Genomic DNA, 25,398 nt, shown 5'->3' on the forward strand with positions numbered 1-25,398 from the left:
ACTAGAAGGAGGCTAGTCTGTAAAAGAAGCTTATTGGAACATCTCTGAGGGTGAGATTTTATCTATAATCATTTTCTTACTGTATTAGGTTTAGACTTGCGTGTTTTATTTTATTTTGCTTGGTAATTCACTTTGTTCTATCTGTTACTACTTGGAACCACTTAAATCCTACTTTTTGTATTTAATAAAATCATTTTTTACTTATTAATTAACCCAGAGTATGTATTAATACCTGGGGAGGGGGAGCAAACAGCTGTGCATACCTCTCTATCAGTGTTATAGAGGGCGAACAATTTATGAGTTTACCCTATATATGCTTTATACAAGGTAAAACGGATTTATTTGGGGGTTTGACCCCATTGGGAGCTGGGTACCTGAGTGTTGGAGACAGGAACACTTCTTAAGTTGTTTTCAGTTAAGCCTGCAGCTTGTGGGGGATGCGGTTCAAATCTGGGTCTGTGTTTATAGCAGTCTGGCACAACCAGGCAGGGTTCTGAAGTCCCAAACTGCCAGGGAAAATGGGCTTAGAGATAGTCTCCCTTGCTGCACATGTAGCTGATTCTTCTTATCCTACCCTTGGTTGATATGGATAATAATAGATCACCATTTTCTTTATCACAAGAAAAAATGGAGGGGTCTCCCAGGAATTTATATAGTTTCTCTTTTGTGGGTGGAAACCCCTCCCTGCCTCCCACTATGTAGAATCCCCTCTACAAGATGGAGTTTTGAAGTCATCTGGACAAGTCACATGTCCATGCATGACTTAGTTCTCCACAGGAATGTTCCCAGGACACCTCAGATGTGGATTGGCGTCTATGAAAGACTATTGTCAGATTAAGTGTTTCTTGATTGGGCACTTACTGAGAATAGTCTGTTCTCAAGAAGCTGACCAAATGCTTCACAGAGGCTACTTAAAATCAAACAAGTACACAGACAATATTCATAATTTCGAATACAAAAATGATACATGCATACAAATAGGATGAATATATTCAGTAGATCATAGCCTTTCAGAGATATGTTATATGGCATATTTAGCATAAAACATATTCCAGTTATGTCATATTTACATTCATAAGCCTATTTCTATAAAGCATTATGGGGTGCAACATCACAGGACCATAACCCATTAATAATGAGGTGGTATTTAGCGCTCCAGCCATACTTCTTTGAAGTACTACATCGAGTGGGTAAGGCCCATAAAAATGCAGACTTCTTCTCAAGAGACTGCAGGGAGTCAATTGCATGAGGCAACCTTACAGTGCCAGTCGTGGTGGAGAGGGCACATGATGAGGTTTACAAACCCCTCACTAAGGCTGAGGCAGGGAAAAGGCTGGAGTAGTACTGGGCCAGGCAAGCTCCAGCCCTCAGGCACTGCCAACCATGCTCCTGGGGAAAAGAGAAGCAGAAGGAGAGCTCCAGCAGCCCAGGCAGGGGAGGAGAGAAGCACTGCCCTGAGACAGATGGCGAAGAAGCTCTTACTGAGGAGGTGTCAGGGTTCCTTTCCCACTCTGAACTCTGGGGTACAGATGTGAGGACCCGCATGAAAGACCCCCTGAACTTATTTCTCCAGCTTAGGTTAAAAACTTCCCCAAGGCACAAATCCTTCCTTGTCCTTGGATGAATACTGCTGCCACCACCAAGTGAGTTAGACAAAGATTCAGGGAGGGCCACTTGGAGCCCTGCCTCCCCCAAAATATCCCCCCAAGTTCCTACACCCCCTTTCCTGGGGAGGCTTGAGAATAATATCCTAACCAATTGGTTACAAAGTGAGTACAGATCAACCCCCCTGGGTCTTTAGGACACTGAAAAACAATCAGGTTCTTAAAAGAAGTGTATTTAAAAAAAGATAAAAAGAATCACCTCTAAAATCAGGATGGAAGATAACTTTACGGGATAACAAAAAGATTCAAAACACAGAGGATTTCCCCTATAGGTAAAACTTTAATGTTACAAAAACAGGGATAAACCTCCCTGTTAGCACAGGGAAAATTCACAAGCTAAAACAAAAGATAATCTAACGCATTTCCTTCCTATTACTTACAATTTGTAATCCTAGAGGCCTTTAGTTCAGGTATGGCTTTGGGACATGTATTTTCCCTGCCCTGATTCCTTGCTGACCTGGAGAGAACAACAAAGGAACACAAAACAAAATCCCCCACAGATTTGAAAGTATCTTCTCCCCTCATTGGTCCTTTTGGTCAGGTGCCAAACAGGTTACTTGAGCTTCTTAACCTTTTACAGGTAAAGGAGGGATTTTATGCTACCCTTAGCTGTATGTTTATGACAGGAGGTCAGGCTGTGAGTCTTTCCCCTCTCTTCCTTTGAGCCATTACCACCCAGTGGTAGGGAGAACCATGTGTGGGAGCACCAGAGAGTTGCCTGCATCAGTCCCAAGTCTCTGGGTTTGGAGCAAAGGACTCTTATCAAACAACAGCCATGCTCCAAACTGAGGCATCAGGGAAGAAGGGGCCCAGGGGAAGGTGAGCAGAAGGTGGGCCGAGTATAGCCCAGCCCACGCTGTCACACTTTCAGGGCCCCGGACTGGGACCTGGTGGAGCAGGAGGGCCCAGGGACCCCTACCTACTTCAGATTTCCCTACGCATAGCCCTGCCTAGGAGATCACCAATGAGGAGGCCGGATAAGTGAACCCTGTTCAGCAGGTCCTGAACACACAGAACTAAAAGTAAGACTGGAGCAGCAGGCCCTGACCACTAGACCAACTTGACTATGGAGTCCATGTGCTGATTATGAACAGCCTGGAACAAGAGCTATTGCTCATGTCAATGGCAGGATATGTGAATCTCTGAGACATTCCCTTCTGCACTTGTTGGGATGTATCAAGCCTTTAGGTGCTTAAACCAACATGTCGCACTGCCTCTCAAAGACTGAGCGGTTGGATAGACATTTATGAAATCCATTGTTGTTTGCAGTGTTGTTAGTCCTAGGATATATAGAGAGACAAGGTGGGGGAGGTAATATCTTTTCTTGGACCTTGTCACTATAGAATCCATGTTAGTCTCTTAATTTCCCTGCAAGGAGGAGCAAATGCGAAAAGGGGATTTTTCAACTTCCTCTTTAGTCATGAAATTTTGGCAGCAGTCATTGTAGGGCAAGGCAGGGGAACAGAAACTGCCAAAGTAGGAAAAAATAAAACATATATAGAAGGTGGAAAGGGCCTGTTATGCAACCAGTCAGCATCCAATCCTGATATAAAGGGAGAGAGAGAGAGCACCCTGTAACTGAGAAATTGACATGTCTCATCCCCATCAGACAAATATTCTTTTCCATCTCTGCAGTGACTGGAGACTTAGGAGTGTTGGGTAAGTGATTCCCTTCCAGTCTGTGCCTTATTCTCCTGGGGTGTAACCTGCATTGCCATTAACACAGCCCTGCACCAATCAGGAGTATTCAAATGGGATTAAATAAATTTCATCCTATAAACCAGGACTCTTTAAATTACTAGAGTGGGGCCTGGCTGTCAATTTCTCTATCCCCATATATCCTGACCCCCTTCTCACTATCCTAAGAATATATAATGAACTAATTAGGGCTATACTGTGCATAATCCTGAGCAAAGGGATGGAACCCAGGGGTCCTGACTGCCAGCCCCACTTCTCTATTTCAATAGACCCCTCCCTGCCACCAGAACTGAGAACAAAACCTAGGAATCTTGACTCGCAGTGCCCCCTGCTCTAACCACTGAGACACCACTCCCCTTCCAGACTTTAGGGGGGAAAAACAGGAATCCTGGATCTTAAGCTCCCCTTCTCTCAACCTTTGACTCAACTCCCTGCCCGGAGCTGGGAACACAACCCTGGGGTAAGTCAGCTTTGCTTTCCCTTATGATCCTGACAGGGTCAGTTGCCCCAGCACTATTTTATTCTGGGATTCTCTTCTACAGATTCACAGCTGTTTGACAATGGATCTTTCAACTAGAATCAGTTAATGATTACATGAAAAATTGACTTTTTTAAAATGGGAAATTTTGTTGGAAAAAAATTGTTTCCAACTCTCCAATTTTCTGCGCAAAAGCGGAAAACAAAAAAAAAGTCACTGTCTGTTTGGGCCTTTTATGTTTGCTTGTTGTTCCTTGCTTTGTTGTCTTTCCATTTCCCCCCATTTCACAATGAAATAGAGGGTTGAAAAGTGGGAGGGGAAATGAAAAACAAAAAATGTCAAACCCAAACATTTCCAGGATTTTTTGTGTGAAAATGAAATTAAAAATAAAAATTAAAAAACAGAATGCAAATGGCTTCAAATTTTTCATGAAAAAAAATCCCCTTTAAACCAAGAGTTGCCACTCATTAAATATTATTACTTTTGGGATGGCAGCAGCCCTACCATAGTTAAGGTTCCATCAGGCTGTTTGTTACAATCTGATTTTAAGTGTTCAGCAATCTACATATATTATCCAATTATCCTAAAAATGTGTATAACAGTAGAGCAACAGTTCTCAACCTGTGGCCCACAGGCTGCATGGAGCCCAATTAGCACACAGCTGCAGCCCAGCTCAGCTGTGAGCTAAAGGCTGCAAGCTCTGGGCTGCCCTGCTGCACGGTGGTTTCTGGGCTCTGGGCCAGTGGTGAGCTGCAGCCGGTTCGCGAGAACCGGTTGTTAAATTTAGAAGCCGTGGGACAACTGGTTCTAAAAGGGCATTTAAATTTAACAAGCGCTCCCTGCTGGGCTGCCATGTGATGGTCTCCAGGCTGCCGCGCGGTTGTCTCCAGGCTGCCGTGTGGCAGTCTCTGGGCTCTGAGGTCCCGCGGGGTTTTGGCCCTGGCTGCTGCACAACCCTGCACAGCGGATTGGGGTCCAGGAACCTGGCAGGGTCTGGGATCTTAGCTTGGTCCTAGGACGGGGTCCTGGCTGCTTCCCAGCCCCACAAGGCAGGGGTCGGGGTCCCCATGGGGTCCAGAGTCGGGTTCTCCTCCCTGCCCCTTGCCCCATACCTAGGTCTCCGCTTCTGGCCCCACTCTGTGGAAGGGTCTCTGGGTGGAGGGTGCTGAATATAGGAGTTTGGGGGCGGGATTAGGTGGAGGGCACTGTGATTCTCAACCTATGGCCCAGCTAACACTTTGTGGGTCACATATGCGGAACCCCAATGATAAATAGGTTGAGAATTACTGCAGTAGTGCCACTTGCAACAATTTAGTGGAGCGAATTTGGGGTATTTTGGACTGTGGGTTCCTGAGATACAGCTTCCCTAAAACAACTTCCTTTGAATTTTTACAGTGCTCTAAAATGCATGTACACAGTTGGATTGGCTGGAAAATTGCTATGCTAGTTGAGGGTCCAGAGTAGACATTGGGGTACAAATTTGGAGTAATTTGGTTAAAGGGTTCCCAAAACACAGCCTCCCTAAAATGAAATCTGAAATCCCCATGCTGATGCAGATTGACTTGATAGTTGCTATGCCAGTTGAGAGCCCAGAGTGGAGCTTTTGATTTAAATTTGGGTCACTTGATCAAGGGATCCCTGAAATGCAGGCCCACCCCAAATGATCTACTTTTGATTTTTAACGTGTGCTAAAATTTAAATGCAGAGTTGGATAAGTTGGAAAATTGGTTTCTGCATTGAGATTGTGGGAGAGCCAAGAGCATGGTCAGTCCACGGCACAGGCACACAGTACTGAGACCAGGGACTGCTGAGAATGAGTGTGTGTAACCCACAGGCTTTACTGTACTGCAGCATTTGACTTTGGCTCAAAAAAAGTAAGAGCAGCAGAATAGAGGAAATGTGGATGACTGTGGACACACTAGCTCAAATAGAGCTAGCACATCTCTCTACCCATGCTGGGAAGCATGCTCCTAGCTGCATTGTAGACACACCCTGTGTCGGGTTCTCATGCATACTAGTGCAAGGCAGGATAACTTGGCCAGAAGGGCACAGGACCATAGAGAAATAGGGTGGGGTGGTTATAGGAAGTTTTCATTGTGTGCAACTCACCGAGCAGGTCATTCCCAATCACCCTTACAGAGTGGAGCCAATCAGAGCGCAGGGGGAAGAAAGTTATAAATAAAAGACAGCTTTGTAGACTCTGTGGCTGATCAACTCAGGACCAGGAGATGTGTCTGCCAGGGCCGCCCAGAGGATTCCAGGGGCCCGGGGTCTTCGGCGGTGGGGGGCCCTTCCGTTCCGGGACCCGCCGCCGAAGTGCCCTGAAGACCCGCGGCGGGGGCCCCCCGCCGCCGAATTACCGCCGAAGTGGGACCCGCCACCAAAGCGCAGCCCGGTCTTCGGCGGTAATTTGCCGGAGGGGGGCCCCGCCGTGGGTCTTCGGGGCACTTCGGCGGCGGGTCCCGGAACGGAAGGGCCCGCCGCCGCCGAATTACCGCCGAAGACCGAGCTGAACTTCGGCGGCGGGTCCCGCTCCGTCATCATCATCATCATCAGAGGGGAATGTGTTTTGATGTATGTACTAAAGTACAGGAAATGTTATACTGAAACCTTGTATTTGAATGTATATGAGAGGAACAAAGTGGGAAGGAAGTCTGTATCAGGGCCGCCCAGAGGGGGGGGGCAAGAGGGGCAATTTGCCCCAGGCCCCGAGCCCCACGGGGGCCCCCACCAGAGGTTTTCGGGGCCCCTGGAGCGGGGTCCCTCACTCGCTCCGGGGTGCCCGGCAAACTCTTGTGGGGCCGGGCGCAGGAGCTTCTGCCGCTCCCGGTCTTCGCCGGCGGGGAAGACGGAGCGGGACCCGCCGCCGAAGTTCAGCCCGGTCTTCGGCGGTAATTCGGTGGCAGGGGGCCCTTCCGTTCCGGGACCCGCCGCTGAAGTGCCCCGAAGACCCGCGGCGGGGACCCCCTCCGCCGAATTACCGCCGAAGACCGGGCTGCGCTTCGGCGGCGGGTCCCGCTTCGGCGGTAATTTGGCGGCGGGGGGGCCCCTGCCGCGGGTCTTCGGGGCACTTCGGTGGCGGGTCCAGGAACGGAAGGGCCCCCCACCGCCGAAGACCCAGGGCCCCCGGAATCCTCTGGGCGGCCCTGGTCTGTATTAGGTACACAAACTGTATGCAGCGTAGGTATAGCTGGGTTAGTCCCAGGTAGGGTGACCAGATGTCCTGATTTTATAGGGACAGTCCTGATTTTTGGGTCTTTTTCTTATATGGGCTCCTATATAGCCCTAAAGTTGAACTCTGTGTAAATGGTTTCACAAAAGACAGAACTCTGGCTTGTGCTTCAGCAAAGGGCTATGCAGAGGTGCAGAAAGACTGGGAGTGTAATAATTATAGATAATATTGCCCCAGCACACCAATACCCCCTTACACATATTTGGCACATAGCACAGGTACATGGGCCTGAGATCAGGGCAAGGGGGCAAGAGCTGAGAATGAGCATTCACACTCTCTTCTCAAACAGGCACCCTATGAAATTAAAAGGCAACAAGGGTAAAGGTGGCAGATGAAAAAACCTTCGGGTGCTTTACACAACCCGTCATTAACCTGTGCAGTTCCCCACCACAGGAAATGCTAATAGTTCCTGGGCACCTTCAACCTGATGTTTAATGACTAGGGCTCTACCAAATTCTACCAAATTCACAGCCATGAAAAACACGTCATGGACCATGACATCTGGTCTCCCCCTGTGAAATCTGGTCTTTTGTGTGCTTTTACCCTATATTATACAGATTTCATGGGGGAGACCAGCGTTTCCCAAATTGGGGTCCTGATTCAAAAGGGAGATGCAGGGGGGGGTCACCCAGCTCTGAAGGCAGCACCCCACCAGCAGCACTGCAAAATTAAGGGTGGCAATACCATACCATGCCCCCCTTACTTCTGCACTGATGCTAGCGATGGCTCTGCCTTCAGAACTGGGCTCCCAGCCAGCAGCAACCTCTCTCCAGCTGCCCAGCTCTGAAGACAGTGGCGCTGCCAGCAGCAGTGCAGAAATAAGGGTAGCAGTACCACAACACCCCTCCCCCCCAAATAACCTTGTGACCACCCCACAACTCCTTTTTCGGTCAGGATCCCTACAATTACAATACCATGAAATTTCAGATTTAAATAGATGAAATAATGAAATTTACCATTTTAAAAATCCTATGACCATGAAACTGACCAAAATGGACTGTGAATTTCATAGGGCCCTATTAATGACGCTTACATCACACCATCCAATTTATTTCCTTTTTGAAGGTGGACTTCCTCTTGTGACTTCCCTTCAGCCCCTGCTTGTATAAATCCTCTGGACGGAGAATTTGCTGCATCAGAGACCCCAGCTCCAATTCACGCTCCTCCTATCACCATGAAGGCTCCCTTCTTTCTCTGCATCCTCTTTGCTCTCCTAGGTCTGGGTGAGTCAGCGCTGTTTCTCTGCAGGGACTTGCATTCTAGTTTGTATAAAGTAGCAAGAGTCCAACTTGGTCCTTTGTATAAATTTGTTTATAAATGTCACCAAAAAGCCAGTATTGGGAAAAATGGGCCAACTGGACATGTTGAAGGGAAAAGAACAGATTCCTTATGAAGTCCCGAGTTGACATTGAAGTATTCTAGAAATAAGAGGAAATATTGATACTTTAAGTCCTCCAAGACATGTTCTGATTGGTTCCTTTTTACAAATGGCTGGAAAATTGGTGTGTTATCCCCCACAAGAAATGTTGTGGGAAAAATCCACTTTTGAAAATCCCCTGTTGGGAAATGCTGATTTTCCTGCAGGAAATTTAAAAAATGGGGAATATGCAGCCAGCTGAGACCAGGGTCAGAGCTGGTGTGTGTGTGAAGTGAAATAGAGAAACTTCAGCACCGGAAAGCAGGTTGCACCAGATCCTTTCCTGAAGAACCCAGGGGAAGGTGAGGGGTAAGAAAGGGACAAATCTACATGAATAATTTTCTTTCTCCTTTTCTAGGTGCCTGTCTGCAGTGTGAGGTTTGCTCTGAGTTTGGCAGGACCTGCAGGGGCAGCATGAAGACCTGCAGTTCTGGAGAAGATTCCTGTGCCATCACTCTGTTTGAAAGCCAAATAAGTAAATGAGCCAGATCTCACACCAGCATGGTCCAGTGACCAGAGAACACTCGGTTCTATTCCCAGTTCTGGGTGAAGAATGGGGTCTAGTGGGTTTGAGCAGGAGGTAGGCTGGGGATCAGGCTTCCTGGATTCTATTCCCATCTTGGGGAATAGGACCAGTGGGTTGGAGCAGAGGTAGACCAGCTGAGCAACCACCAAGGGTGCTATGGTCAGAGGTGATCTGTGCAGCAGTGCAAAGGTGTGTGTTGCTGGCTGGTAGGGGAGAGCCACAAACTCACAGAGGTTGTGAGGGAGATTCCCAAACCTGAGCCATTCTTTTTAGGTAACAAATCTGAGGAACTGTCCCAGATTGAGGTGTCATTAGAGGAGGTTTTGGAACGTATTGATAAACTAAACAGTAATAAGTCTCCAGGACCTGATGGGATTCACCCAAGTTCTAAAGGAAGTCAAATGTGAAATTGCAGGACTACTAACTGTCATCTGTCATTTAAATCAGTTTCTGTACCAAATGACTGGAGGATAGCTAATGTGACGCCCATTTTTAAAAAGGGCTCCAGAGGAGCCCCTGGCAATTACTGGCCGGTAAACCTGACTTCAGTAATGGCCAAACTGGTGGAAACTATAGTAAAGAACAAAATTGTCAGACACATAGATGAACATAATTTGTTGGGGAAGAGTCAACATGATTTTTGTAAAGGGAAATCAAGCCTGACCAATCTACTAGAATTCTTTGAGGGGGTCAACAAGCATGTGGACAAGGGGGATCCAGTGGATATAGTGTATTGAGATTTTAGGAAAGCCTTTGACAAGGTCCCTCCTCAAAGGCTCTTAAGCAAAATAAGCCATCATGGGATAAAAGGAAAGGTTCTCTCAAGGACTGGTAACTGGTTAAAAGATAGGAAACAAAGGGTAGGAATAAATGGTCATTTTTCAGAATGGAGAGAGGTAAATAGTGGTGTCCCCCAAAGGTCTCTACTGAGCCCAGTCCTATTTAACATATTCATAAATGTTCTGGAAAAAGGGATAAACAGTGAGGTGAGGTGGAAAAATTTGCAGAGGATACAAAACTACTCAAGATAGTTAAGTTCCAGGCACAGTGAAACACTACAAAAGGATCTCTCAAAACTGGGTGACTGGGCAACAAAATGGCTGATGAAATTCAATGTTAATAAATGCAGAGTAATGCACATTGGAAAACTTAATTCCAACTATACATATAAAATGATGGGAGTCTAAATTAGCTGTTACCACTCAAGAAGGAGATCTTGGAGTCATTGTGGATAGTTCTCTGAAAACATCCACTCAATGTGCAGCGGCAGTCAAAAAAGCGAACAGAAAGTTGGGAATCATTAAGAAAGGGGTAGATAATGGGACAGAAAATACCATATAGCCTCTATAAAATCCATGGTACGCCCACATCTTGAATACTGCGTGCAGATGTGATCGCCCCATCTCAAAAAAAATAAATTGGACTTGGAAAAGATTCAGAAAAGGGCAACAAAAATGGTTAGGGGTATGGAACGGCTGCTGTATGAGGAGAGATGAATAAGACTGGGATTTTTCAGCTTGGAAAAGAGACGACTAAGGGGGGATATGACAGAGGTCTATAAAATCATGACTGGTGTGGAGAAAGTAAATAAGGAAGTGTTATTTACTCCTTCTCATAACACAAGGACTAGTGGCCACCATATGAAATTAATAGGCAGCAGGTTTAAAACAAGCAAAAGGAAGTATTTTTTCATACAACGCATAGTTAACTGGATATTGTGAAGGCCAAGACTATAACAGGGTTCAAAAAGAACTAAATAAATTCATGGAGGACAGGTCCATCAATGGCTATTATCCAGGATGGGCAGGGATGGTGTCCCTAGCCTCTGTTTGCCAGAAGCTGGGAATAGGCAACAGGGCATGGATCAGTTGATGATGACCTGTTCTGTTCATTCCCTGTGGGGCACCTGGCATTGGACACAGTCAGAGACAGAATACTGGGCTAGATGGTCCTTTGGTCTGACCCAGTATGGCCGTTCTTATGTTCTTATGACAGGAGGAGGGAAGTGCCCAGATTTCTCCCTGCTTTGTCCCAGCAGAGGAATGGGGGTGCAAAGAGTGACACACATATACTGCTCACCCCCTGCCCCAATGTTCTTCCATGCCCCACTAGGAGGCTGTGAAGGCGGGAACACAGGCGCTGACTTTCTAAAGTGCGTGGGGGTGCTCGACCACCAGCTCTCCCCCAGATCCTGCCCACACTCCATCCCTTCCCGCCCAGTTCTGCCCCTCCCACAAGAGCCACATCCTCACTCCTCCCCCTCCTTCCCAGCCTCCTGCACGCCACAAAACAGCTGATGGCAGCAGGCAGCAGGTGCGGGGAAGGAGAGAGAGACACTGATCTACGGGGCAACCGATGGATGGGAGGCACTGGGGAGGAGGGGGGAGCTGATGGGGTGTGTACATGGGTTTGGGGCAAAGAGGGCACAGTGCAAGGGTTAGGCGTGCAAGATGGGGGTACATGGGTTCAGGGGGCACAGTGCACGGGTTAGGGACAAAGGGGGCATAGTGCAGGGTTTAAAAGCACAAGAGGGGGATTCAGGGTTTAGGGGCACAGGAGGGGTACAGGGGTTGGGCGAAGGGGGTACAGTGCTGCACAAAGTAAGGGTGGCAATACACCATATACAATGGCATCCTTACTTTGCTGCTGCTGGTGGTGGCCTGCAGAGCTAGGCACCCAGCTAGCAGCCTCCACTCTCCAGCTACCCAGCTAGTGCTTAATTTGTGCCGAGGTTTGCTGGGGCTGAGCTCCTCTTTCAATATCAATTAAGCACGTGGGGGAGGCAGCAGGGCCCCTTTGGAGTGGGAAGCCTTGGGGGCGAGAGGTGATGGGGGGTGGGGAGCCCATGGTGGCCAGGGGAAATGGGGGGGGCCACCGTGCCCACGGGGGCCAGAGGTGCCAAAATACAAGTTCACCCAGGGCGCCATTTTCCCAAAGGCCAGCCCTGGGGTGGAGCAGGGTGTGGGCTAGGACTCAGGCCTCCAGGGTTCTATTACTGACTCTGTGACCTCAGGCAAGTCTCCATGCTTCAGTTTCCGCCTGGGTAGGCTAAAGATAAAGACACAGACGTCTTTTTGAGGAGCATGGGGATAGGGTGGCAGAGTTGGTGAGTAAACATTGGTCTTCTCCTTCTGTACAGTGGGATTGGCTATACAGCAGGTAATCAAATCCTGCATGGCATCCAGTGAGTGCAGAGCCAGCCCTGTTGTTACCAGGTTTGGGGATGGAATGGCAATAAGGACGAGCACCACCTGTTGTGTGGGGGATGCCTGCAGTACAGCCTCCATTACAAGTACGTATCCCTCTCTCTATCTACGCACCCTAATATCACTCCCACACCAATTCTTCCTCTTCATTCCCCCTCCTCCCCCTCTGCCCACCTGCACCCCTCTTTTCTGGAATGAGCCCCTGAGAACAGTCTCCTGCCCTGCATGGGGTGCTGCAGTGAATTACACTGAGCCATAAGAAAAGACAGTTACTCACCGTTGTAACTGTTGTTCTTCTAGATGTGTTGCTCATATCCATTCCAGTTAGGTGTGCGCGTGCCGCGTGCACGCTCATTGGAAGATTTTTACCCTAGCAACACTCGGTGGGTCGGCTGGGCGCCCCCTGGAGTGGCGCCACTATAGCGCCAGATATATATCCTTGCCGACCCATCCGCCCCTCAGTTCCTTCTTGCCGGCTACTCCAACAGTGGGGAAGGAGGGCGGGTCTGGAATGGATATGAGCAACACATCTCGAAGAACAACAGTTACAACGGTGAGAAACCGTCATTTCTTCTTCGAGTGATTGCTCATATGCATTCCAGTTAGATGATTCCCAAGCCTTACCTAGGCGGTGGGGTCGGAGTGAGACGTGGCAGAATGTAAGACTGCTGAGCCGAAGGCGGCATCGTCTCTGGATTGTTGGACCAATGCGTAGTGTGAAGCAAAGGTGTGAACGGAAGACCAGGTAGCCGCCCGACAGATTTCCTGGACGGGGACATGGGCCAGGAAGGCGGCAGAAGAGGCCTGCGCTCTTGTAGAGTGAGCAGTAAGATGGCTAGTCTGAACATGAGCAAGCTTGTAGCATGTCTTGATGCAGGATGTTACCCAAGAGGAGATCCACTGGGAAGAGACTGGCATGCCCCTCATGCGGTCTGCTACAGCTACAAAGAGCTGGGGCGAATGCCGAAAGGGTTTGGTCTGCTCTATATAAAATGCGAGAGCCCTATGGACATGCAAAGTATGAAGCTGTTGTTCCCGGCGCGATGAGTGCGGTTTCGGGAAGAAAACAGGGAGGAAGATGTCCTGGTTTACATGAAAAGCAGACACTACCTTAGGGAGGAAGGAGGGGTGTGGTCGCAGGTGCACTTTGTCTTTGTGGAAGATTGTATAAGGAGGGTCAGCTGTCAGGGTGTGAAGTTCTGAGACTCGCCTCGCCGAAGTGACAGCGACAAGGAAGGCCGTCTTCCAGGAAAGATATAAAAAGGAACACGTGGCCATAGGCTCGAAAGGGGCCCCCATAAGTTTGGCTAAGACCAAGTTTAAGTCCCAGGTAGGCGCCGGGCGCCGGACCTGTGGGTACAACTGCTCTAGTCCCTTAAGGAACCTGGAAACCATCGGGTTAGAAAAAATAGAACGGCCACCTTCGGTTGGTCGGAAGGCCGAGATAGCTGCCAGGTGCACCTTTAAAGAGGAGACTGCTAGGCCCTGCTCCTTGAGGGACCAAAGGTAGTCCAATATCGCTGGAATAGACACCAGATGAGGATTGAAGTTGTTCTGATTGCACCAGTGGGAGAAACACTTCCACTTGGCGAGGTAAGTTGCCCTAGTGGAAGGTTTCCTGCTCCCCAAAAGCACCTGCTGTACCGCAGCAGAACAACGCCGCTCCGCTTGGCTCAACCATGCAGGAGCCATGCCGTGAGGTGGAGGGACTGCAGGTCCGGGTGGTGAAGCCTGCTGAAGTCCTGCGTTATGAGGTCCGGCTACAGTGGTAGGGGAATTGGTTCCGCCACTGATAGGTCGAACAGCAGGGTGTACCAATGCTGCCTCGGCCATGCTGGAGCAATGAGAATGAGGTTGGCTCTGTCCCTCCGGAGCTTGAGCAGCACTCTGTGAATGAGGGGAAATGGCGGAAAGGCGTAAAACAGGTGTCCTGTCCACGGGAGGAGAAATGCATCTGTGAGGGAGCCCGGGGAGTGTCCCTGGTAGAAGCAGAACACATGGCATTTCCTGTTCTCTCTGGAGGCAAAGAGGTCTACTCGGGGAAAGCCCCACCTCCGGAAAACTGTATGGATGACATCGGGACGGATCGACCACTCGTGAGACAGGAATGACCTGCTGAGGCGATCTGCCAGGGTGTTCTGTACTCCTGGGAGAAAGGACGCTACTAAATGAATAGAGTGGGCTATGCAAAAGTCCCAGAGGAGGATGGCTTCTTGGCAAAGTAGGGAGGAACGCGCCCCACCCTGCTTGTTTATATAGAACATTGTCGTCGTGTTGTCCGTGAACACGGATACACAGCGGCCTTGTAGATGGACTCGAAACGCCTGGCACGCTAGGCGGACTGCCCTTAGCTCTCTCACGTTGATATGTAAGGCCAGCTCCTGGGGTGACCAGAGGCCTTGAGTGTGTAGGTTCCCGAGGTGGGCATCCCAACCCAGAGATGATGCGTCCGTGATCAGTGCCATGGAGGGTTGGGGAGGGTGGAATGGTATCCCTGCGCAAACTACCGTGGGGTCTAACCACCAAGTGAGGGAGTCGAGGACTGTCCCGGGGATCGTGACCACCGAGTCTATATTGTCCCTGTGTGGATGGTATAGTGAAGCGAGCCATGTTTGAAAGCGCCGAAGTCGCAGTTTTGCGTACAGGGTCACAAAGGTGCATGACGCCATGTGACCTAGGAGGCCGAGGCAGGTGCGCACCGACGTTGTCGGGAAGGATTGGAAACTTCGAATGATCGAAGACAGTGCCTGAAAACGTGACAGAGGGAGGCAGGCCCTGGGCAGATTGGAGTCCAGAACTGCTCCAATAAATTCTATCCTCTGCGTTGGAGTCAGAGTAGACTTTTCGACGTTGACCATAAGGCCTAGCCTCCCGAAGAGGTCTGTGACTACATGCAGGTGTTGGGATACCTGCAGCTGGGAAGTCCCTCGAATGAGCCAATCGTCGAGGTACGGGTAGACGTGTATTCGACGACGGCGGATGGTGGCAGCGACTACTGCCATGCATTTGGTGAAGACTCTCGGGGCCGTAGACAGGCTGAAGGGGAGCACCGTGAACTGGTAGTGCTGGTGGTTGACGACAAAACCAAGATAGCATCTGTGTGGCGGGTAAATGGCAATGTGGAAGTACGCATCCTTCATATCGAGGGCAGCATACCAATCTCCCGGATCCAGGGATGGGATAATGGTCCCCAGAGTTACCATGCGGAACTTGAGTTTTACCATAAATCTGTTGAGTTCTCGCAGGTCTAGGATTGGTTGTAGACCTTCTTTTGCCTTGGGGATTAAAAAGTAGCGGGAATAAAAACCCCTGTCCCTCATGCCCTCCGGTACCTCCTCTACAGCACCCAGACTCAAGAGTGTATGGACCTCTTGCAAGAGGAATTGCTCGTGAGAGGGGGTCCCTGAAGAGGGACGGATAGGGAGGATGGGAAGGAGGGGGTGAAACAAATTGGAGGTGGTATCCCGCTTCCACCGTGTGGAGGACCCAGCTGTCAGAGGTTATCTGGGACCAGGCAGGGAGGAAATGGGAGAGACAGTTGGAAAAGGAGGGTGAAGGATCCGGTAGGGAAACTGGTGGGTCGTCCTCGGGCATTCCATCAAAAGTTTTGCTTTGTCCCCGAAGATGGTTTTGGGGGCGCTTGAGTTTGGTTTCCCTGGTTGCCAGATTGTCTCCACCGGTTCACCCTGCCACGACGTCTGGTGTCTCGTCGTGGCCTGGGTTGATTATAGGGGCGGTACGGCTGGGGCCTGAAGGATCTACGTTGGGTTACCAGAGTGTGCATGCCCAATGAGCGCATTATAATGCGGTTGTCCTTGAGGCTTTGCAGTCTTGGGTCGGTTTTCTCTGAAAAGAGACCCTGACCGTCAAAGGGTAGATCCTGAATCGTCTGCTGCAATTCAGGTGGGAGACCCAAAGCTTGGAGCCAAGATATGCGCCTCATCGTTATCCCCGAGGCAAGAGTTCTGGCTGCCGAGTCTGCTGAATCCAGGGAGGCCTGGAGGGCAGTTCTGGCTACTTTTTTACCCTCTTCTAAAAGGGTCGTAAATTCCGTGCGGGAGTCTTGTGGTAGGAGTTCAGTGAACTTGCCTACAGACACCCATGTATTACAGTTGTAACGGCTTAGGAGGGCCTTCTGGTTGGCCACCCTAAGCTGAAGGCCGCCAGCCGAGTATATCTTACGGCCTAGGAGGTCCATGCGCCTTGCCTCCTTAGCCTTAGGAGCCGGCGCCTGCTGGCCATGCCGTTCCCATTCATTAACAGATTGTACCACCAGTGAGCAGGGAGTTGGGTGGGTATATAGATATTCATAGCCCTTCGACGGGACCATGTATTTCCTTTCCACTCCCCGAGCCGTAGGTGTAATAGAGGCTGGGGACTGCCAGATGGTATCAGCATTGTTTTGTATAGTACGGATGAACGGGAGGGCCACTCGAAGGGGAGCATCCGCCGTCAGAATGTCCACCACTGGGTCCTCTATTTCAGCCACCTCCTCGACCGGTAGGTTCATGTTTTGAGCTACTCTCCGTAACAAGTCCTGATGAGCCCGAAGGTCAATGGGAGGAGGACCCGAGGAGGATGTTCCTGCTACTGCCTCATCAGGCGAGGAGGAGGAGGAGAGGCCCGGTACCAAGGGGTCCTGTGGTGGGTCAGTGAGCGGCGGAGCTCCTTCTGCGTCAGGAGGAACTTCGGGTTCCGCAGAGACAAGTGGCTCCTCGTCTGTGCCCGTGGGAGGAGGCCGGCTGACCGTGGCTTTGAGGGCTCTATGATCAGAGGGACCTGAACGCTGAGTTGCGAATGGGGCACCTTGCGCCTCGTGGTATGCCCACGGAGTCCAGAAAGCCCATTGAGGAGGGCCTTGCTCTTGGCCTTGTGCCTCGGACTGCTGGTAGGAAGCACTGCCGGCGTGGGATGAGATGGACGGGTGCCTCGAAGGCCATGGCGGTGCTGAGAGACCCTGGGACGGTGCCGCCGATTCAGCCGTTCGGTCCCTGGGTGGTACCAAAGAACGGTACCGGTCCTGTCGGTGCCGGGACTGAGATCGGGACCATCTACCGTGCCGGTGCCGGGAGGTCGACCGGGATCTCGAGTCTCTGTGGTGAGAACGGCTGCGGGACGTACGGTACCGAGAACGGTACCGAGAGATGGACCAGTGCCGATAGTGTCTGTCCATAGACCGGGATCGTGAGCGTCTCCGCGAGTACGACCGGTACCGTGATGGAGAGCGGTACCGGGACTGCGAGCGGTGCCGGGATCGGGACCGGTGTGAGTGGGAACGTCTCCGAGATCGGGATCTGGAGTGACGCCTCTCTTGGTGGTCAGGGGAAGGGGGCCTCATAATGGCTGGCTTGCCAACTGACTTGACGACCCACACCGGCGGTGCCGGGGGTTGAAGCTGTGTCGACTCCGTTAGCGCAATTAGCTCTCTTGCCGTTGAGAATGTCTTGGGAGTTGAAGGGAGAGCTAGCTCAACCGCAGTGTGAACCGGGGAGCTGTGTGGTACTGGACTCAACGGCCCTTGCGGTGCCGGAATTGACGGTGCCGTGCTAGGAGGAGCTTGGAGCTGCGGTGCCGGAGTTGATGGTGCTGGCGCAGGTACCGGGGTCCGGCCTGTGGGCCTGGGTGCATGCTCCTTTCTAGAGGATGTGGCCGGCGCAGCACGACGTTTCCCAGAGGGAGAAAGGGATCGGTGCCGGGGAGCCGGTGCCGGCTGATGTCGGTTCCGGATCTCGGTACCGGAGTGAGCTGGTGCCGAAGGTGCACTCCTCACTGATGTAGACTGCTGGGCGGTCGGTGCCGGCGCCGCAGGGCTAAGTGCCGATTCCATTAGGAGCTGCTTTAAGCGAAAGTCCCGCTCCTTCTTTGTTCTTGGCTTGAACGATTTACAAATTCGACACTTATCAGGAAGGTGAGACTCTCCTAAGCACTTCAGGCAAGATTCATGAGGGTCTCCCACCGGCATCGGCTTCTGGCAGACCGAGCACGGTTTAAACCCCGGTGCCTTGGGCATGAGCCCGCACCGGGTCAGGGGAAAAGGGGCTACTCCCCCAATCCCCCGGTGGACTACAAACACTAACTACAACTAAACTAGTAAAACTAACTATAACTACACTAAAGTTGAACTATATACACGATAAGCTAGAGATAAGAGCGAGAAGCTAGGGTTGTGGAGGACAGCGATGCCGCACTCCACCGTTCCAACAACCGTCACGGGCGGTAAGAAGGAACTGAGGGGCGGATGGGTCGGCAATGGTATATATCTGGCGCTATAGCGGCGCCACTCCAGGGGGCGCCCAGCCGACCCACCGAGTGTTGCTAGGGTAAAAATCTTCCGACAAGAGTGCACGCGGCGCGCACACACCTAACTGGAATGCATATGAGCAATCACTCGAAAAAGAACAGTTCTGCTGCCTGCAGGGGGGCGCAGCAGTGAATAGCACTGGGTCCCTAGGGGAAGAGGTGGAATTAAGTGAATGTGGCTCTAGACTGCCACAAACTGCAGCTGATTCCACATGGGGCATGGTTCAATTGGTCTGTGCTGCAAACTGATGTCACTAACCTTGCTACCTCCAGTGTCTCCTGAGCTCCTGTATGTGGGATGTGGGGTTGAGCTGTTCAACCCTAACCTGCTCTCTCTGTCCTGAAGCCTATTTTGGCCAAGTTGACTGCATTTGTTCTGCTTCTTCACAGTGCCCCCAGCAAGTACAATCCCAAATGGTCAGCACTGCCCTGCCTGCTCTTCTGTGTTTAACTTTCCATGCAGCGACGAGACCTTAGCTTGCACTGGATCTGAGACCCAATGCATCGCAGTAACCGGAAGCATAACAATAGGTAATTTGAATTTATTTATTCTATTATGCTATTTGCTTTCTTATTATTTCCTCTCAGACGACACCTATGGTCTGGTAGATAAGGGATTGGGCTTGGACTCCAGACACCTGGGTTCTAATATCAGACAGCAACTGGCCTATTATGTGACGTCAGGCAAGCCTCTGTGTCTGTTTTCCCTTGGACTAGATCTCTTTCTATTGGGGCCCTGTAATGCTAGGCGCTACACAGACCCTGATTGAGATTGGGAGGGTTCCCCATTGTGCCAGGCACTGCACAGACACAGCCATTCACCGTTGCACAGATTTTACCATCTAAATAGTAAAGGAAGGATTATTATCTCCATTGTACAGATGAGGAAACTGAGGCACGGACAGATTTAAGGCAGGGATCTTCAAAGGAGTTTGGGGCGTTAGGGACTCAGATCCCATTAAAATTAAACCGCCATCTATGTTACACTCCTCTGAAAAATCTGCGCCTAAGTGATGTGCCCAAGGCCAATCAGGGAGTCTGTGGCAGAGCCAAGAATTGACTCCAGACATTCTGAGTCCCAGCCCAGTCCCTTAATTAGCACAAGGCCTCTCTTCTTAGAGCACCCACTCCCTGCCACCAGCTGTGAATTGTTTTGTTGCTCAATGAAGAGTGGGAATAATACAAAGCCCACTGAAGTGAATGGGTGTCGTCAGTGGGTTTTAGATCTGGGGTCCCAGAGATTTGTCCAAGGGCACACAGTGAGCCTGCATCAGAGCCGAGGAGGGGAGGCTGTTGGGGCCTAGATGAGAAGGGGGAAGCAGAGCAGACAAAGAAGTGACGGCCATGGAGAGCTTACATGCAGCTCTGGGGAATGGAGCAAAGGGGAGGCCTAGATGGAACTTCAGGGAACAGAGCAGAGGAGGAAGCTGAGGCTGTTGTGGTTTAGAAGGGCAGGAGCTGTGGATTTATGGGTAATGGCGACAGAAGGAGACAAGACTCCCTTGACACTGACCAGCTGCTGCTTTTTCCAGGGGCAGATTTACAGGCCACCTTGAAGGGTTGTGCCACTGAATCCGCCTGCACCCAATTGAAAGGAGATTCAAGGCGCTTCGGAGACAAAGTAAAGATAACCACAGCCACATGCATGCCAGCCCCTGGCAGGTCTGAACCAACTAAGGGACCAGCCCCGGGTGCAAGTGGCACAGCTAAGGGACCAGCCCCGGGTGCAAGTGGCACAGCTAAGGGACCAGCCTCCAGTGCAGCCAGCCAAACTAGGGGTCCAGCCCCTTTTGCGGCTGGCACGACTCCAGGACCATCTGGGCTTCTCCTCCTCCCAGTCCTCACAGGGTTATTCCTGTTGAAGCTGTTCTCCTGATCCCCACACTATGCACCAGCGACACTGCACTAAATAACACTGTTCAGCTTGCATTTGTCCTTCTCAGCTGCTGCTTTTCCATTCCAGAGACTCTCACTTTCTGGACGGATTTGTTTCCCCTTTATTTTGTTGCACTGAATAAAACAAACTGGAGATCAAAAAACTCTGGAACTGGCTGAATTATTTTGACAGGAAAAATTAAGTAGCTTCCTGAAGGGGGACCTAAGGTGGCAGTCTATTAGCTCATGTGTTAGGCACATGGGGCTTTTCTCTGTGGTAACAAAAAGCCCTTGATTTTCCCACTTAGTCCCCTCTAAGCAACAGAAGCAGGCGGGGGGCAGGGGGAGAAGCATAATTAGACAGATGAGGAGAAGCAAATAGATTAAGGGGGAAGGAGGATTTCTGCCCTGGGAAATATTCCCATGCCAGGAAGCATAGGCCCTGACTCCGTGAGTGCTCTGGAGCTCCAGCAGCCACAGAAAAAAAATAGTGGGTGCTCAGCACTCACCAGCTACAACTGTTCCATGCTGCTGCCAATCAGCTGTTTGGTGGCTGAGGGAGGTGCTTGGGGGAGAGTGGCAGGGGCCTCAGGGGAGGAGGCGGAGCAGGCAGGGCAACAAGCGGCGGAGCAAGGGTAGGGCCTCAGGGGAGGGGGCGGAGCGAGGGTAGGGCCTCGGGGAGGGGGCGGAGCAGGGGTGGAATATTTTCCCACAGAAAAATAAAAGTCAGTGCCTATGCCAGGAACAATCAGCTGCTGCGTAACAAACACCGTGAATAGAGCTGGTTGAATTTATTTGGAAGTTGGTCTTCTTTTAAAAAACTGAAAATTTTGTTTGTTTTTTAAACTTTCCATGTTTTGGGAATGAAGCCCCCAAATTCCAGGGAGTGTCTCCTGTTTTCTTATTTTTTTTCAGCAGCAAAATGGAAAAAGGGAAGCATGCAAGAACACCAAAACATGTCCGTTTTGAAATTTTTTTGAAAGCAGAAAAGCTCTGATTAAGATTTTTTTTTGGTAAAAAATGTTAAGAAAAAAATGAAATCTCCCTTTTAAAAATTATTTTGAAAATGTTCCCACAAAACTAAGATTTTGTCATGGATATTTTTAGTAAAAGTCACGTTCAGGTCACAGGCAAAAAACCTGTGCGTGACTTTTACTAAAAATATCTGTGACGAAATGGGGATCTGCGGTTTCCCCACACTGCCTGAAGCGCAGCAGCATTTGGACAGTTTGCCCAGTGGGACTTTGTTACCCTAGAAGGAGGGGACCACATAGTGATCTGGCTGGAGGGTTGAGGCATGAAGAAGGAGCACCCTGTGTTGGGAGGGGGGGCACAGCGTGAACGGCCAATGGAAAGGGGTGCCAGGCGGGGTAAGAGTTAATTCCCAGACCCAGCTACACGGAGGTACATCTGAAGTGAGTGGACCCCTTCACACCTGCTAACCAGATGCAATGCCTGTCCAGGCTTGGACACAGGCATATGCCTTTTTTTGGTGACAGGGAAACTGTCACGTAAGTGGTTTATGGTGTTTTGTCTCTGCCTGTTTCCTGCGTGAAAGAGAAACACAAGGGAAGGAGAGCTTGTCTGCACCAGGGGCGGCTCTATGTTTTTTGCTGCCCCAAACACGGCAGACAGGCGGCTTTTGGCGGCACGCCTGCGGGAGGGCCGCTGGTCACGCAGATTTGGCGGCATGCCTGCGGGAGGTCCGCCGGTGTTGTGCCATTGGCGTACCCACCGCCGAATTGCCGCCGAAACCCGTGGGACTGGCAGACCTCCCGCAGGCATGCTGCCAAAAGCCGCCTGCCTGCCGCCCTCACAGCGACCCTCACACGCTTGGTACGCTGGTGCCTGGAGCCGCCCCGGTTTGCACAGAGACATTTACCAGTAGAGCTCTACTGGTATGATTGTACATTAGATCTATGCTGCTGTAACTGCCCTCGTGGACACACTCTTTCAGGATCTAGGGCATGTCTACATGTGGAGCTGGAGGTGTAAATTCCAGCTCGAGGAGACATGCCTGCGCTAGCTCTGATCGAACTAGCATGCTAAAAACAGTGTCCCTGTGACAGTGCAAGTAGTGGGAGGGGCTAAGTGCCTGTAGTACATGCCTAGTGTCTTGGATGGATACATACTCAGGGTGGTTAGCCCCTCCAGCTGCTTACACTTTATTTTTAGCATGCTAGCTTGATAAGCTCGAGCATGGGTATGTCTCCTTGAGCTGGCAATCACCACTCCAACTCGAAGTGTAGACATAACTTTTTTGGGATTTAGGAATTCCACACGGGGAATTACACTGGCACAGCTTTAGGGTTGTAATCGTATCTGTATAGTTTTTCCGGTAAATTTTGTGCTATAAACAAGTCCCACAAAGGATTCAGTGTTTATTAGCAGCCAGAATCCAAGGGACAGAAAAAAATATAAACAGGAATAGCAGCGCCTCTGCTCCTGACTCATCATGTTTCTCTTTACAGATCATCTTGCCCCGTCCCCGTCCTATGCTTTCTATTTCTGCCTGTCTCTCTGTTTGAATGCTGCTTAACAGAGATGTCCCATCAGACCACGCCACCCAACCAAGTTGGGGAAGGTTGCTGAGAAACAGATTAGCTGAAAGATAGGACTAAGTGAATGAAAGTCATACAGGGTAGAGTGAGAGACTTGTGGATAAGCCAATGATAGTGGGACTGGATATAAAAGAGGGGTGCTATTTGAGCTGGAGACCAAACGTCACTGGTTACTGATGGCCAGAAACGGAAGTGCTGAGAATCAAAGACCACTTTTCATAATGTGGGCCCTACTGAGGGAGGCAGTGTGGTCTAGTGGCTAGTGCACTGGAGTGGGACTCTGTAGAACTGGCTTCTATTCCCAGCTTTGCCCCGGCCTACTGAGTGCCCTTGGGCAAGTCACTTTGCAGCTCTGTGGCTTAGATTCCTCACCTCTAAAATGGGAATAATGAGACTGATCTTCCGTCATAAAGTGCTTTCAGATCCATGGATTAATAAGAGCTAGAGATTGTTATGATGAACGAATGAGATGTCTGCCTGCATATTTTATGGTCTGTATTAGCATGTGAGTCCAAGTTAGACTGGACTGGATCAGTCAGAAGCTGAGAAACATCCTTAGGAACACAGGACTGGAAGGGACCTCAGAGCAACCGTGTCATCCAGACAACCCTGCAAAAAATTAGTCTAGCTATTAGCTAATGATAAGATGCCAAGAAAGAACCAAGAAATGTTAGATTAGGACCATTCAAAATGTTTGCAATAACTCTTGTAACCCTCAGGTTTTGAGGTTTCTGCAGTTAATTGTGAATTCTCCAAAACAGGCCAATTTTTTTTTTGTTTAAAAAGCCTGTAAAATGTCTCAGTTTTTCTGACTCATCAACGGGACTAATTTCAAAAGAAACAAATCTCATTTCAGAGAAAAAACAAAAACAAAAAAACCCTCAAAGTGTTCCAAATTCAGTTTGGACAGAGATCAGTTTTTACACTGAAAGGTATGAGATTTCCGTGTCAAATCAGCCATTATGCAAGAATTTGTGAAATTTCTGGCCCTGGAACAAAACTGGGAAAACTAATTATGAGGAAGTGGGGAGGAGGGGAACATTTTTCAAAATTGTTGTCATTTTTGCACATCATTGGTAATAAGACACTAGCAGGGAATTGCTATCGTGAAAAACACTGATAGCTATCAAAGAGAGAAGCTCTTATCAGCATTTTCCTGAAACAGACTTTCCCCAAATAGGAACAGTCTGTGACATCTGGTGCCTATAGACTTTCTTTAAAATCCTGTTCACTAGGTAAGTCATCAAGCAAGACTGGGGGTGGTAGACATGAATTGAAGTTTGTTGGGTAAAAAGCCTCAAGCAGAAGGATTTGTTCCCTGTAGTTGACACAGTAGATACTATTATTATTTATTTATTGATTAATCAGGAGGAGGTGGATGAGATATTTTTAGAACAAATAACAGAAGTAACAACAGTTACAAAAGTGAGTAACCATCTTTTCTTCGAGTGCTTGCTCATGTCGATTCCAATTAGGTGACTTCCAAGCCGTACCTAGGTAGTGGGGTCGGAGTGAGATGGCGCAGAGTGAAGGACTGCTGAACCAAATGCCGCATCATCCCTGGACTGCTGCACTATGGCATAGTGGGAAGCGAAGGTGTGCACAGATGACCAAGTCGCTGCCCTACAGATCTCCTGTATGGGCACATGGGCCAGAAAGGCGGCGGACGAAGCTTGAGCCCGAGTAGAATGGGCAGTGAGGCGGGTAGTTGGGATGTGAGCCAAGTCATAGCACGCACGGATGCATGACGTAACCCAAGACGAGATTCGCTGTGAGTAGGCTGGGAGGCCCTTCATCCGGTCTGCCACCGCTACAAACAGCTGGGATGTTTTTCTAAAAGGTTTTGTTCGGTCGATGTAAAAGGCGAGAGCCCTATGAACATCTAGAGAATGCAGCTGTTGCTCTCATCGCGAAGCTTGCGGCTTCAGAAAGAAGACCGGGAGGAAGATGTCTTGGTTGACATGGAAAGCAGCCACCTCCTTAGGGAGGAAGGCGGCGTGTGGTCGCAGCTGTACCTTATCCTTATGGAACACCATATACGGTGGGTCCACTGTGAGGGCCCGAAGTTTCGACAAGCGCCTCACCGATGTAATAGCGATGAGGAAAGCTGTTTTCCAGGAAAGGTAGAGAAGAGAGCAAGTGGCCATCGGTTCAAAGGGGGCACCCATGAGCCTAGATAGGACCAGATTGAGGTCCCACGTAGGGGCCAGATGATGAACTTGCGGGTACAGACGTTCCAAACCCTTGAGAAACCTGCTGACCATAGGATTGGAGAAGACTGAGCGCCCATTCTTGCCAGGGTGGAAACCGCTGCTAGGTGTACCCTGATGGATGAGACAGCTAGGCCTTGCTGTTTCAGGGACCAGAGATACTCTAGGATGGTGGGCACTGGCACCTCCAGAGGAACAGCATCGTTCTGGGCACACCAGCAGGAGAAGCAC

General features: G+C 50.0%; 1 protein-coding gene across 1 annotated transcript; it reads left to right on the plus strand.

Annotated features, from left to right (window-relative positions):
* The first annotated feature begins 3,199 nt into the window (after positions 1 to 3,199).
* LOC123349952 (phospholipase A2 inhibitor gamma subunit B-like) lies at positions 3,200 to 20,540 on the plus strand. Its single transcript, XM_044988274.1, has 6 exons — positions 3,200 to 3,323; positions 8,138 to 8,295; positions 8,848 to 8,964; positions 12,155 to 12,307; positions 18,912 to 19,052; positions 20,054 to 20,540. Exons 1-6 carry the CDS (start codon positions 3,256 to 3,258, stop codon positions 20,395 to 20,397), a joined length of 981 nt encoding a protein of 326 aa, XP_044844209.1. The 5' UTR covers positions 3,200 to 3,255; the 3' UTR covers positions 20,398 to 20,540.
* Positions 20,541 to 25,398: the final 4,858 nt, after the last annotated feature.

The sequence above is a fragment of the Mauremys mutica genome, chromosome 15 (genome assembly GCF_020497125.1).
Source record: "Mauremys mutica isolate MM-2020 ecotype Southern chromosome 15, ASM2049712v1, whole genome shotgun sequence".
In the NCBI taxonomy this organism is placed as follows: domain Eukaryota; kingdom Metazoa; phylum Chordata; order Testudines; family Geoemydidae; genus Mauremys; species Mauremys mutica.

Excerpts from the sequence above, each read along its gene's own strand:
- LOC123349952 (XM_044988274.1), top strand. The coding sequence starts at position 3,256 with ATGTCTCATCCCCATCAGACAAATATTCTTTTCCATCTCTGCAGTGAC. Across the intron at positions 8,296-8,847 it reads CTTTGCTCTCCTAGGTCTGG|GTGCCTGTCTGCAGTGTGAG; the intron begins GTGAGTCAGCGC and ends CTCCTTTTCTAG. Across the intron at positions 8,965-12,154 it reads TCTGTTTGAAAGCCAAATAA|TGGGATTGGCTATACAGCAG; the intron begins GTAAATGAGCCA and ends CCTTCTGTACAG.